This window comes from Leucopleurus acutus (assembly GCF_964270905.1).
Source record: "Leucopleurus acutus genome assembly, chromosome: 14".
In the NCBI taxonomy this organism is placed as follows: domain Eukaryota; kingdom Metazoa; phylum Chordata; class Mammalia; order Artiodactyla; family Delphinidae; genus Leucopleurus; species Leucopleurus acutus.
In genome coordinates, this window is record NC_139156.1 from 16,626,964 (window position 1) to 16,640,891 (window position 13,928).

The window sequence follows — 13,928 nt, forward strand, 5'->3', positions numbered from 1 at the left end:
GAAGCCCTCTCACATGAGGATGATCTCTTTTCTCCTAAATCCCCTTAGAAACTGTATAAGAGCAACTGGGAAAAGCAGAAGGCGAAAGGGTTTGAGCTGCGTCTTGACTCCTTGGCCTTCCTGGCAGCCAAAGCCAAGAGGGACCTGGCCAGCGAGGTAAGCCAGTCCCCAGCTTGTGCTCGACACCACGAATCCTGACATTTACATCTGGGAGAGTCTGAAAGTGTCCTGGCAGGTTTTCAGTCTCTCTGAGCCTCAGGGTTCTAACGTGTAAGATGTAGATAAATATGACCACCTTGCAGTGAGATAATCGTTGAAGTGTCTGGTACACTGTCTGCTGGCAAAAGCACACTGGCTTTTGGTAAGTCGTAACTGTTACTATGAGCAGTAGTAGTGTGAGTGGTAATCCCAATCACCCATTTTACAGATAAGCTGATGCCCAGAGACATTCCATGACTTTCTAAGGTTGTAGAGGCCTGCTGATGGTTAAGAGTACAGGCTCTGGTGTCGGATAGACTTGGGATAAAATCCCAACTCCATCACCTACCAGTTTGTGATTTGGGGCAGGTTGCTTAACCTTTCAAAATCTCAGTTAACTCATGGGTAAATTGGTAATTGCAAAATGGTTATGAGGAAAGGAAATGAATTGAGGTATATTAAGTGTTCTGTAGTCCAGTGCTGTTATGAGTCTGATGTGAGATGAGGAGCCTAGGACAGAATGTAAGTCACACTCTGCTTCCTTCATCGAGAAAGTCTTGCTTCCAAAAAAACCCCCAATATATATACATGTATATATATTCTGTATCTATTGTATGTGTATCTATCTATATATATATATAGTACATGTATATACAGAAAATATATCCGTAAATGTATATAGATATCAGCTGAACTAAACAGTGGCTTGGCAATGTGGTTGATTTCCATTATGACACAAGCTCCTTATCTTATCAACTGGTAACATTTTACAAACCAGCACTTGTCTTCAGATGCACTTTGAGTGACACAGATTTATACCATGCCTGGCTCATCGTAAGTGTTCTATAAATTGTGGCAGATATTAATACCGTTGTTCTTGCTGGCAGATTTGAGAGTAGAGCCCAAGTCTCCTGATGGCCACGGTAATGATGAGGTTGAAATGATGCCACACACCAGTATTCTGTTACAGTTTTCAAAGCATTTCTATATTTATTCTTTTTTCGGATCCTCATTACTTTTGGCCTAGTGCTTTTTCAGGCCAATGTGCTCCCTTTTGCTCCCCATAACTCCTAAATATTTATATGTACCTCAGTTGTCTTTAATTTGAGCTTCTTTCTGAAACAGCAGTTGTATTTTAGATATTCCGTGTCTTTTTCATTTTGTGATGACTTTCTCTTTATAATATTCTCACTGTTGCCAAAAAAGATTATAAAGTGGCTTTCATGAAAGCAACAGGCCACTTAAAAATAAACCCAGAAATACATAGAGACAAGATAGAATTTCACCAGGAAATTGAGAAGACTGTTCTATAGCTGAACTTTCAGTTTAGCTCTGAGCTTCCTGGCAGTCCAGGTGTAAAAGGAAATAATGAGTAGTAATATTTTTTTTCACCCTTTGATCAAAGGAAATACATCAGTTGTTCTAAGGAGGCAAGCTTTCTATGACACTAATTCTGATAGGATTCTGTTGTATGGCTTTGCTCTTTCTTGCATGGCTTGATACTTAATTCCTTTAGGAGATGCTAATGTACCCCTGCTCTCTTCGTCTCATTTAGGTGAAGTACAAGGAGAACTATGAAAAGTCCAGAGGGAAACTCATTGGGGCTAAGGGTGCCCAGGGGGATTCGCAAATTAGCCACTCACTGCAAATGTCCAAGCTGCAGAGTGAACTGGAGTACAAGAAGGGATTTGAGGACACCAAATCCCAGTGCCACGTCCCCCTGGACATGATCCACCTCGTGCATGCCCGCAAGGCTCAGCACTTAGCCACAGACATAGGCTACAAGACGGCATCCCATCACTTTACAGCTTTGCCCACAGACATGAAGGTGGAATGGGCCAAGAAGGCTTACGGTTTACAGAGTGATGTAAGCTCTGTGTGTGGGTTTATGTGTGTGTGTGCTGGTGTTGGTGCCAGGGTTTTCCCAAACCCTTCAGGATGTCGTTTATTCTCTGAGATACCTGTTTCTGGATCCCTAAGTGGAAACATTTTAGCTTCCTAGTGCTTTAACTTTTACTCAAACTGTGTCCATTTTAGATTCTATACTACCCCAAAAAATCATACAGTTACTCCTTTCTTCTTGGAATTCTGATCTACATATGTTTTCCGTATTTCTTTTTCTTGCAGGGCGGTGGTGACAGTGGGGTGGGAGGCATGTATTTGTGGCCTTAACTGTGGCCTGCTCTGGGAGAGCATCCCTGGTACTCATTCTAATGTTGGTAGTCCCATTTTTAGAAAGGGCACCGTGCTAGTCGTCAACAAGCCTCTCCCCTTTCTCGTTATATTCTTTCATCTTCGGTTGACTCTTGCAAGAGAAAGTGGGTGAACCGAACAGGCAGGTCAGTTGCAACCAGACTGTCACACGTGGGCGTGGGGTGGAGGCAGCGCAGACACACCCTTCCAGGTAGAGCCCTTTCCAGATGGAGAGGTGATATGCTAGTTTTAGAGACGTGTCCACTTAAATGGCTTTCCATTAAAAGTACTCCTTCAATGGCAAGGGAGAAAATGAGAACTACCACCCTGCCCCGCACCGAGCTTCCTGTGAAGGAACTGGCACCGTGGGAAGCCTCCAATGTCTTGTGATATTCCCTCAAATAGCTCCCCACCTGGGTTCTGTTGTGAATTCTCATTTTCTTCTCCCCTGCATGTCATTTTAAACAAGAGACCAGGCAAAGCAGACAACGAGGACGGCCTTCTTCCGGAGGCCTGCGTGGCCTGTAATGAGGGATGCGGCTCATTTGGCTCCCGCGGCCCCACCCCCAATAGTGTCGGGCGGGGCCAAAGCCGCTGGCAGCGGGGCGGCTCCAATTAAGCGGGAAATTAATTTACATTTTGGAGCCCTACCTGTGACTGTGCAGAAATAGATAAGACAAAAGTGGCATCTAATTTGACGCAGCTGGCACCAGGGCGACATTGGGGAGCTGTTAACAGCCCTTTAAGTGTCCGCACACCAACAATGGCCTGCCTTTTTTTTTTTCTTTCCTTTCTCCTTTGTCAGAACCAATACAGGGCAGATGTGAAGTGGATGAAAGGCACGGGCTGGGTCGCCACCGGGTCATTAAATGTGGAGCAGGCGAAGAAGGCAGGAGCACTCATTAGCGAGGTGAGATTCCCTGACAGCGTGCAGCAGGCCTGGCTGCATTAGGCGTGCGGCATTTCTGTATAAAATTAAAATAATTTCCACTCAAAAGGCAAAGAAGAAGGCAAAGCTACATGAAAGGCCTCAAAACCCAGACTAAGGCTGGTAATTAGAGGGAAACTACATACCAAACACACCCCAGTAGGGGCCCAGAGAGCCCGGGCCAAAACAAAGTGGGTGACAAATGATATTATGAATAATAATGGCAATCAAACAGAGCTCAATTGCTACCCAGCAACTCACCTTTTTAATGAAGCAACACGGGACAGGTGATAAAAAGATACATTTATTGCACCTGGAAAGCCCTTTTGTGACTTCACGCACATTTTCTCCCTTTCTTTCTGCAGCCGGCAGTGTAAACAGTTTTTGAATATTCATGTGGTGTCGAACACGTGACACGGTTCTGGTTCTTTTTTTGTTGGAGGGTCTCATTTCTATTTGAATCTCACTCCCGTCTACTTGCAGCCAACCTTGCTGGACCCGAAGGCTTATGAAAGGAGCCCTTTCCTCGCATTTTAGGGCAGTATCCCTGAGCAGATCTTCTAAAGATTAGATCAGGGTTTCTCAACCTTGGCCCTGTGGACGTTTTGATAATTCTGTGCGGTGGGGCTGTCCTGGGCCTTGTGGGATGTTTGGCAGCATCCCTGGCCTCTACGCACTAGATGCTAATGGTACCGTTTCCCATTATACCCATCACTTAGGCTTCGAGATGATTCCTTCATGCATCAGTCTGGCATCCAAGGGATCTTTTTGGAACCATTTGTCCCACGGTGGTCTTAATCTTCTACCACATTTTGCAAACTTATTCAACAGATTTGCTTATCTTCCGTGCTTTATACTTAGTCCTCAAACTTCAGGAAGGCAAGACATCTTCCAGCAACTTTTCCCAACCATCTCATTCCAGTTTGGCACATGTCCAGTTTAGTGTCAAATTGGATTGGCCTCTAAATTTTCAGACAGAATGCCAGGCACCGTGAAAGAGCCACAGATGCACACACACCTGTCATTTAAAGCAGGAGTTAGCAAACCTTTTTTTGTAAAGGACCTGATGGTAAATATTCTTCATTTTTTTGTTTTGCTTCTGTTGTAACTGCTTACCTCTACCATTGTAGCATGATGCAGCCATAGACAATACGTAAGTGAACGGGCACGACTGTGTTCTAATAAATCTTTATTTACAAAAACAGTTGATGGGTCAAATTCAGCTGGATATTGAACTGTCTTCTTAAGACAACCCAGTATACAAATATCCAACCCAATAAATAAGGAAGTGTTTCTAAAATAATTGTTTGATTGGAGAAAAGATATACTTCATAATCCCATTAAGGTAGCCGCTGTTTTCAGTCTACTGGAACTGTAATTAAAAAAAAAAAAAAGGAATGAATTGAAGCATAATTTTCAGAATACTTCAAAATTGGGTATCTAGGACTTTGTTAGCATTTGAATTTCTTGTAATTTTTTTTTTGTTTTACTCAGTCTCTTTCAAACTGTATGATGACTCCTTTCAATAATAGCACCCTTTTTCTTATAACACTTATAGAATTATTGTGTATGTTAACTGAACCGGTTTCTAAAGTGATTAGATAATGTACAGTCACTGACTTAAATGCAAGGGTTTTGACTCTGGTAATCTCTGCCCCGTTCTTTTGTGGAAGGAAAATGGAAAGCTTCAGCTGATCAATGTAACTGTGAGTGTTCTTTCTTGCTTGGGAGAGCCGAACTAAAATATGTAAACAACTGCAAGACAGTATTTGAAGGCTATATAAAAAATCCTTTACTAAGTGTGTATCCTCTAGTATTTTACTGGTATAACCTAATTCCGAGATGTTTTCTTTGCACCAGGTAGAAGTACTTTAATGTTAATTGACACGAGGTTATTCTTAAATTGAAACAAATATTAACCTGAAGGCACCTAGGATATAAAGATGGAGGAAGCCGAATAATAATTATGTTCACAAATTCACTCTAATCTCAAGCAACCTGTGATTTTCTCTTTCAAATGGCATGAAAGAACAGCACAAAATTCACAGCTTTGATCTTTCTCTGCTCAACAGAAGAAGTACCGTCAGCATCCAGGTGCTTTGAAGTTTACCAGTATTAAAGACACTCCGGAGATGGTCCAGGCCAGAATTAGTTACACCCAAGCAGTGGATGTAAGCGATAATGTATATACATTACGACTCTAAGAGTGGGCTCTTCTTTCAACCCTGCGATTGAAGCCCAGGGGTTCTTGGCTTGCTCCTTCTGTTGTTCTAAGGATGAAGGAGCTTCTTATCCTTTGTTGAGGGCTCACCTTAGTGGCGGGGCCTCCTCATCAGGATGTAGATGGGTGTTACCGCTGCTCTTAGGATGCCAAGGAGGGCTCCACCACCCCACTGCCCCATGCTTTCACTCCTCCCCATTTGCATGTCTCCAGGATTTGTCTGCGGTTGAGGTCTTCTCCCCTCTCCTTTTGTTTCGAAGCACTGTTTTCAGACATGGGACTTCTGGGCGAAATTCTTGGTTATTATAACACCTAGGAATTAGAATGCCTAGGGCTTCTCGGGACACACGGCAGGAATTCTTGCTTTCCGAATTCTCCCAAAGACTTTGAAAAGGATTTGGGCCTGATTTATGTACCTTAGACTAACTTTCGAGCCATTTCCCATACTCCCTTTATAAACTGAAGCCGAGATCTGGCCTCTTGCCCTCTCAGCGCAGGGTTCCTCGTAAACTAGAAGGAATGATGAGGTCCTCTAAAAATTCATGTTAAGACGTGGATTAGCCCTGGTCGGCTGATTCTACTGAGAGGGGCCCCCAGGTCATTGCGCAGGGCGGACGTGCCTTTTAAATATCTTCAGACCATTTAACTTGCCGTGAGGGAAATTGACAAAACTTGGTGGGGAGGGCTTTCAACGTGTCTCCCTTGCTTCCCAATTGAACAAATTATTCCTGTTGGGCCTTATTCGACAGGCATTCTGAGATGGCTTGAGTGCCCGTCAGAATATGTTATGGGATGATTTACAAACTTACGGGTTTAGAAATGTATAATTTCTTGACCATCACCCCTTCAGAAGCAGGTTTAATTCTGAGAAACACAGGTGGTCAAACTTTTGTATGGAAAAAAAAAAAAAAGAAAATAGCTGCTTTTTTCCTTATCCTAACCAACTCTAGGGGGCACTGCTGTGATACGTAGAAACTTGGACACATCTAATAAGATTTGGGATGGAAAAGCCTGGTTTAGAAACTTTCTCTGGTGGCAGATGCCAACTCCACGTGTCATTGCTAACTACTAGAATTATCATAAGCCCAGATAAGAGTTCTAGATGAAGAGCGCCCCAGACCCACCCAGGAAACGTTTATTAGCACAAGATTCCTTGAGGTGGCGGGAGGGTAGGAGGGTAGAAGGTCCAGAGAAAAGCTCGCCTGTGGAAGAGCCATTTTCTCTTGCGCCTGCTGAATTTTGATGTCCTTTCCTAGCTTATAGTTAATAACGAAATCACTAGATGTTAACCAGCCATCATTTTCTCATCTGACACCCGTCTCAGCAGTGTGCTACAAGTGGAGTATTAACTGGGAGGGAAGTTTCAGCCTGTCATGTTCTGGGCTGGGAACTAGAACTCCGGAGGGAATGAAGTGCATGTCACCGCGCTTAGCCGTACGAGCCAGGGAGAGGCAGGGCGCCCAAGATCTTGTCTCTGTGCGGAGGTGGCAGCTGCAGTGCCCTTGTCTCCTGGAGTGTAACTTGGCTGACGGCTGTATGGGGGAGGCTTCCGGGTTTAATGCAAAACCTCTCTCCATCCACAGAGGTTATACAGGGAACAAGGAGAAAACATAAAGCATCATTACACACAGACAGCGGATCTCCCGGAAGTCCTGCTGGCCAAGCTGAATGCCATGAATATCAGTGAGGTGAGGCTGATGGAGGAGGGGGGGCTGGTTTTAATTACTGGAGGTTCAGGGACCTGCACAGTTGTACTGCATCCCATGCTCAGAAGCGTCCTGTTCTTCCACACTTGGTTTAATGCTCTGCTGTCACCATGTTGAAATTTGTTGAGATTTCTGAACAAGGGGCCCTATGTTTTCCTTTGCACTGGGCCCTGCAAATTATGTAGCTGGTCCTGCAGAAGATTCCAGCTCATTGATAAGGATGAGACTAGGAAAACTTCCTGAGTGCAAAGGACATTTGTACTGAGGGGCTGGAATATGGGAGCATCGGAATATAGACATCCAGCCAAAGAGAGACTTGGGAGACTTAACTCTTCCCTTCCGTCATCCCTATCAGCACCCGCTTTCCTCTTCTTCAGTAGAGACAGTCGTTCATCTTTATTCTCCATCAAGAGCTGTGCCCACGCAGCCTCATGCCTCCTTCTTCCCATCAACTGCTGCTCAGAGCGATCTGGTTCTGACTCCAAAGCTCTTGGTTTTTAAACCCACCCCCGTGGCTCTCCCCTCCAGGGGTGGACATAAGGCAGGATCCAACTCATTGTTGGCTTTTGCTAAGCCACAGTGATCTCTCACTGGGGGAAAAAAACTCCACAAGAAACCAGATTCTCGTTTTGATAATGGGAGTTCAGGAAACCACCAGGTCACGGGAGGGTCTTTATTGGTGCACATCTTCTCGACAGACGCGTTACAAGGAATCCTGGAGCAAACTTCGAGACGGTGGCTATAAACTGAGATTGGATGCCATTCCGTTCCAGGCGGCAAAGGCTTCTGGTGAAATCATAAGTGATGTAAGCCTCCACCTCCATTCCTAGGACAATGTTGAATCCTCACCAATTTTTATTCCCTTTGCCCCTAACCCCTGCCTTCTTTTGCCTGTGGGTAACATCCTCTGCTCTCCCAACTGACTGTGAGAAGGAACATGCCTTACAACAACAGCAAAAATCCCCCAGCCAGGGTACAAAGCTGATGCTGGACTGTAAATATGGACCCCCGGCAGATGAAATGCACCCTCCACCAGGCGCTTTCCTAAAGCAAGTCCACGTGAAGAGACTGTTAACAATGTACCCACCTTTCTCCAGTGTGGGCGGCCCAAGTGCTCTCATGTCCTGCCATTTCATATCCCAGCCCTTTAGTCATTGGGAGGCTTGCATATGAAAGAATAGGCCTTTTGACGACTCCCGCGCCTTTTCTTTTAACTCACCCAGTTACTGTCAAAAGAACAAAACATTTTCACCCAATACCCACCTCTTCCATTCCGTGTCCCTTGTCCTCGAGCTGTTACTCTCTCCTGCTCTCTTTCCCTTTAGTACAAATACAAAGAGGCATTTGAGAAAATGAAAGGGCAGATGCTCGGCTCCCGGAGCTTGGAAGATGATATCAGCCTTGCGCATTCAGTGTACGCGAGCTCTCTGCAGAGCCAAGTAAGTGGGAGAGAACGCAGTGGAGCCGGGGGCCCCCCACCTAATGACGCACAGCCGGCAGATATCCTGTGTCCTTCCGGTTGAGGGTATTGGCTCTGTCCTAGCTAGCTAGGTGGCGTGGTCAGGTCCCTTGGCCCCTCTGGGTTTCAGCTTCTTCCTCAGTCAAGTGAGAGATAGGACTACTTGACCCCTTAGCTCCCTTCCAGGCTGGACATTCTAGGGTTTTGACCAGTGACCACACATGGGGGCCTGTGGGCTGGATTTGGACTGCAGAGGTGTTCTGTTGGGTCTGCAGAGTGAATTAATTGCCAACCTTGCCAAACGGAAAACTTTACGTAAAAGTTTTAGACTTCTGTGCAGAAGCCAGACCTGGATTCCTCAAGGCTACTGTTGAAGTTGATTACTGAGAGCCCCATTTAGAAGGGATCTGTACTCTCCTAGTCACGCAGCCAACCCCTCCTCCCCCCCCCTCCTTCACTCATTTATGCTGCCTGTCTGGTCTCTGGTGGCATCTGAGTTTGCACCCCTTGATTTGATCCCCTGGATGCTGGCACATGTGTGTATACGGTATCTCCTTGCCCATACGTGAGTTGGCTAATGGCTGTGATGAAATCGAATATGTGTCCAACATGTAGCAGAGGACTAAACATTTTACATGCAGTGTCTCATTTAATCATCAACTTATTTCTAGGAGCATCACTTGTTCATCCTGGTTACTGATAAGGAAACCTAGACTCTGAGTGTCTCAATCCCTTGCCCAAGGTCAGCTTGCAAGGGCCAGACTAGAACGTGCAGCTAGCTCGCCATCGCATGCTCTTTCCACAGTTTCACACGTTCTCGTCTCTTTTGTTCTCTGCCTCAGTTTCCCTGTTTCTAACACCTCTCTCCGCTTTCGGTACTGGGGTGGGATTGGACATGAATCGTCCCTGGCTGTATGCTGGGGTGGGGAGGGTGCGCGGAGGTGGGGGTCGGAGGTTAGGGACGAGTGGCTGGAGCTTGGAGGGCAGTGGGAAGGGTGGAGGAAGAGGCGGCGCTTATGCATCTGACTCCCCAGAAAGCCCAGAGTGAGCTTTGTGTACCTTCAAACGCTCCTCCGAGGACTGGGGCAGAGCTTGAGGTCTGGAAATGGGCCTCTCCCTTCCTCCCTCAGGATGCATGTTGGGCTCTTGGGAATACCCACCCCTCAGAACTGGCTTTTCAAGCAACTGCCCACTGCTCCTGGCTCCCAGATTTACTGGGATGTCATCTGATGTTTGAAGAAGCTCTCCGTTACCTAGCATGAGAGGAGAACCCCTGGTGTCTCAGTCTGAACTTGAGAGGGTGATGGAGAGAAAGCGTGTGGAGCAGGCGGCGGCTTAGCCGTGTGTCTTCTTGCCTCTGGAAAATGGGAAGATCTAAGGACTTGAGCAAGGGAACCACTGACATTACATCTGTCCCTTGAACTTCCGTATTTTCCCCAAGTAGGGGAACCATGGGCCTTGATCATCCAAGAGCTGGAGATGGTGAGTGGCAGGACCTGGAGACGAGCCCTGCTTGTTAAGCCAGTCGCTGCAAGAAAGGAGCCCTGGCCCTGCCAGGAAAGCCTCCTGGGCTCACCTGGGACAATCGCGTCGCATTGCTCTCCCTCATGGTCCTGATGCAAATGGCGGCTTTGAAATAGCTGCTATTGATCTGTCTGCCCATCTAGGTGAATTACAGGAAAGACTTTGAACACTCAAAGGCACAGTTCCATCTGCCATTGGACATGGTAACACTGGTGCACGCCAAGAAGGCTCAGACCCTGGCCAGCGACCAGGACTACAGACACCCACTCCCCCAGTATACGTCCTTGGCCGAGGACCTGAGGCTCAGCTGTGCCAAGAAAGCTCACAGGTTGCAGAGTGAGGTAAGGGGACCGGGCCTCTCTCTCCAGGCTCTTTTCCTCTTAAATCTGACCGTGAGGCAGTGACCCACAAACTGCTGGTGGCTCAGTGGGGCTTCTGGAGATGAGGAATCCCGTACCTGGGTTTTCTTTTAAAGTTCCTGCCTAGCTCTTCATAAGCACAATTGCACAGATCTATTAACAGCAACGACAGCAGTTTATTGAGTACTTCTGCTGAATTCCGAGCACTGTGTTTTCAGGCATTATCTCATTTAATCCTCCAAATGACCCTATATCGGTACTCTTTATCCCCATTTTACAGAGAAGCTATAGTGAGTCTCAAAGAAGTTAAATAGCTCGTGCAAGATCATAAAACTATAAATGAGAAAGTGGGTGCTGGGACTTGGATGGTGTCCAAGGAAGACGCTGTCAAGGCTTATGGTTTTGCACGTTCAAGACTTGCCAACGGTGTTGCCTCTGGCCCCAGCTTGAGCTGGGGGTTCTTCTTGGTGCATATGTTCCCGGGCCACCCAACTTCGGAAGAGGCCTGAGATCTGCTGGGAGAGTTGCTCAGAGCCCCTTTGGAACTGACCCACTTCAGGCAGAGGAGAGTGTTGGGCAGAGGGCAGGGAAATAAGGGTCCCAGAGACCCTTCCTGAGTCCTCCCAAGGAGTCTTGGAGGCCTTCACGCCCCCCACCCCCACCCCAAAGAGGGCATTTCTAGCTCATGCCACCTGTTTTCTGAAGCAGGCAGGCCCGGGAGCGTTGGGAAGCGTTGGAGGATTTCCTCACTCCCAAGGAGATACAGAATGTGTCTTCCCAACAGGCAGCAGCATCCTTTTTGGTACTCGCCTCATCTCCCAGCTTGCCACCACGTTTCCGTGCCGGGAGATTTGCAAGTAACGGACCTCTGCTGGAAAATAAAACAGTCCCCCCAGAACCCTCTTTCTGGTTTGGCAGGGCCTGAGAGCTGAGCGGTGCTCAGATCCGGGTTACTGTTGTCCACTGGAATTTTCCGCCTGTGTACAGCGTTTACTAAGTGACATAAACTGTCAGGAACCCGACAGCAGGTGGAGGAACGAGGGAGCAGCCACGCTCAACTCAGGGGCCCGTTTGTCACTTGAGCAGGGCCCTGGCTTCCCCTGCCTCTCGTTGCCATAGCAATTGGAAGGCAGCACGCACCGGGGCGCCTCGGTGGCCGAAGGGGAGTGAACTTGGGGCTCCCTTTAAACTGTCAGCCCAGACCCCTCAGGTACACACACCGCCTCCACCCACACAGACTCGGGCCTTTGCCAGATTATTCTGGATTCATTTATTAGTTCTTTCTTAACCCATGATTAATTAATGCCGCCTTCTGCTGCTGGGTTTTGTTTTGAAGACCCATTAAACCATTTCCACATTTGCCCCAAGACAGCTGACTTTCTAACCACAATCCGCTCCAGCGTTTATTTTTTGATAGCCCACATTAAAATAAAAATCCGCCAAGCATCCCTCTAACAGCTACGGAGACAAGTGACAGCAGAATTATTTTCTTCTGACCTACATTTTTGTCTCCCTAATGAGCATTTAAGTAAGAAGCATGTGTGTATTTGCTGAGTGTGATGTATCTGGAGAGACTGCCTTGGCCTTGAGTTCTGATTATGATGCTGTCTGTCGTGGGTCCTTCCTCATTCTGCGAGCTTGGCTTTTCTGATTCCTCGTGTTGTTCCTTGTAGAATTTGTACCGGTCGGACCTGAACTTCATGCGAGGCGTGGCCTGTGTCATTCCAGGCACGTTAGACATTGAAGGGAGAAAGAGAGCATCTGAACTCATCAGTGAGGTAACCAGAGACCAGGATGGGTTGGGGGTGTCAAGTATATTCCACAGTAGAGGTTACACAACAATCTGTTTGTTTCTTACTAAAGCCAGTTAGATGCTACACTGTTAGCAGTGGCAGCTCACCCAGCCTCTCTCCTTACTCCCTTCTCCATTCAGACTGGATGCCGTTTAAGATAGCTTTGCAGATCTCGAGCCAGTTCCTATATTAACATATAAGAATTATTTGCTGGATCCTAAGATGTACTTTCCTAGGGTCCCTTTGAAGAGTGGCTTGTGGTACAATGAAAAGAGGGCGGGCTTTGGAGACACATGTAGTGACTGAAATTGCAGGCCAGTACTCATTTGCTGTGTGACCTCAAGCCAGTCACCTGCCCTCTCTGAGCCTCAACCTCTTAATCAGTCAAATGGGAATGCTCAGACCTCTCTCATTTAGTTTTTGTGAGGGTCAGCACTAATCTAAGCCCTGTGCTTCTCTGGCGGCTGTATATGAAATGGTGGCTATAAGCTTGGTGATAACTTCTTGGTAAATTACTGAAGTCTGGAATTCTAAGCTCTTTGAACTCCTGAGGAATCTTGCCCACCCCTGGGAGGGCTCTGGGATTTCCATTCACGGCAGATAGGCATAATGGAAGGCACTGCAAGCAAAAGGCGATCAGCGTCCAGCCTGGGTGCCTCAGAATGGCTTACGCATTGATTAGAAGCTCTGAGCAAGCGGAATTGGCCTCACTGTGGGAGTTGAGATTTAATTTTGTGCTTTGCTTTTCCAATGAAATCTCTAAAGCGAGTGGTTTCTAAACCTCATGGTGCATCAGAATCCCCTTTGGAACTTAAACAAAGTACAGAGCCCACTGACGATTTACTGAATCCCATCCCCTGGAGTGGCATACAGGCATGTGGATTATTTTAAGCTGCACGGTTGTTTCTGGTACCCCCCCCCAAAGCTGAGGAGCCCAGGGTTTCCAGCGAGCAAAGGAAATTTGGGAGCAAAACGTGAATCTCTATAGTCGTGTTCACATTCGTAGCAAAGGACTAGATCTCCCTTTCCCATTGATAAGTATCTGATTCCATCCGTCCTCTCCTCTCTGCTGCTTCATCCCACTGGGTTCTGAGGTCACAAGAGCAGGGGACGGACTGGATTCTGGGCCACAGACTAGCAGCCTTTGCAAAACGAGGTTTTATAGCTAGTGCTTAATGAGCACGTTCTTCTGCTGCTTTTGTGTCTTACCTTGTCTTCTTATTGCCTCTTGTGTGTGAGCTCAGAGTAAATATCGTCAGCATCCCCAGTCATTCAAGTACACGGCCGTGACAGACACTCCCAGCCTCACTCATGCAAAACTCAGCAACCAGATTACAAACGAGGTAAAATCTTCGGACGGCTTTGGGATGGGCTTTTTAAAAACTGCTGGATTGCTAAAAAATATGTGTGAATATTTGTGGGATTGGCGGGGGTCGCGGGAAGGATGGGTGTTTGCCTGGAAAGAAAAGAATGTCATTAGATGAAGCCTCAACAGTTTCCAGAAGGAAAAAAGGCCCAGGAAGAAATCTGGTTTAGTCTGTCGTCTC

At 46.9% G+C, this 13,928-nt stretch overlaps 1 protein-coding gene and 1 long non-coding RNA gene across 2 annotated transcripts in view; both read left to right on the forward strand.

The window, feature by feature from the left end:
- Positions 1-13,928, forward strand: part of LOC309971397 — a 1,020,865-nt gene that overhangs the window by 259,966 nt on the left and 746,971 nt on the right. The window lies entirely within an intron of this gene.
- Positions 1-13,928, forward strand: part of NRAP (nebulin related anchoring protein) — a 69,896-nt gene that overhangs the window by 37,712 nt on the left and 18,256 nt on the right. Inside the window, 10 exon segments of the mRNA XM_082854859.1 lie at positions 49-156; positions 1,754-2,065; positions 3,197-3,301; positions 5,392-5,490; positions 7,124-7,228; positions 7,945-8,052; positions 8,572-8,685; positions 10,373-10,570; positions 12,262-12,366; positions 13,626-13,724. Coding sequence (XP_082710985.1) covers positions 49-156; positions 1,754-2,065; positions 3,197-3,301; positions 5,392-5,490; positions 7,124-7,228; positions 7,945-8,052; positions 8,572-8,685; positions 10,373-10,570; positions 12,262-12,366; positions 13,626-13,724 — 1,353 coding nt within the window.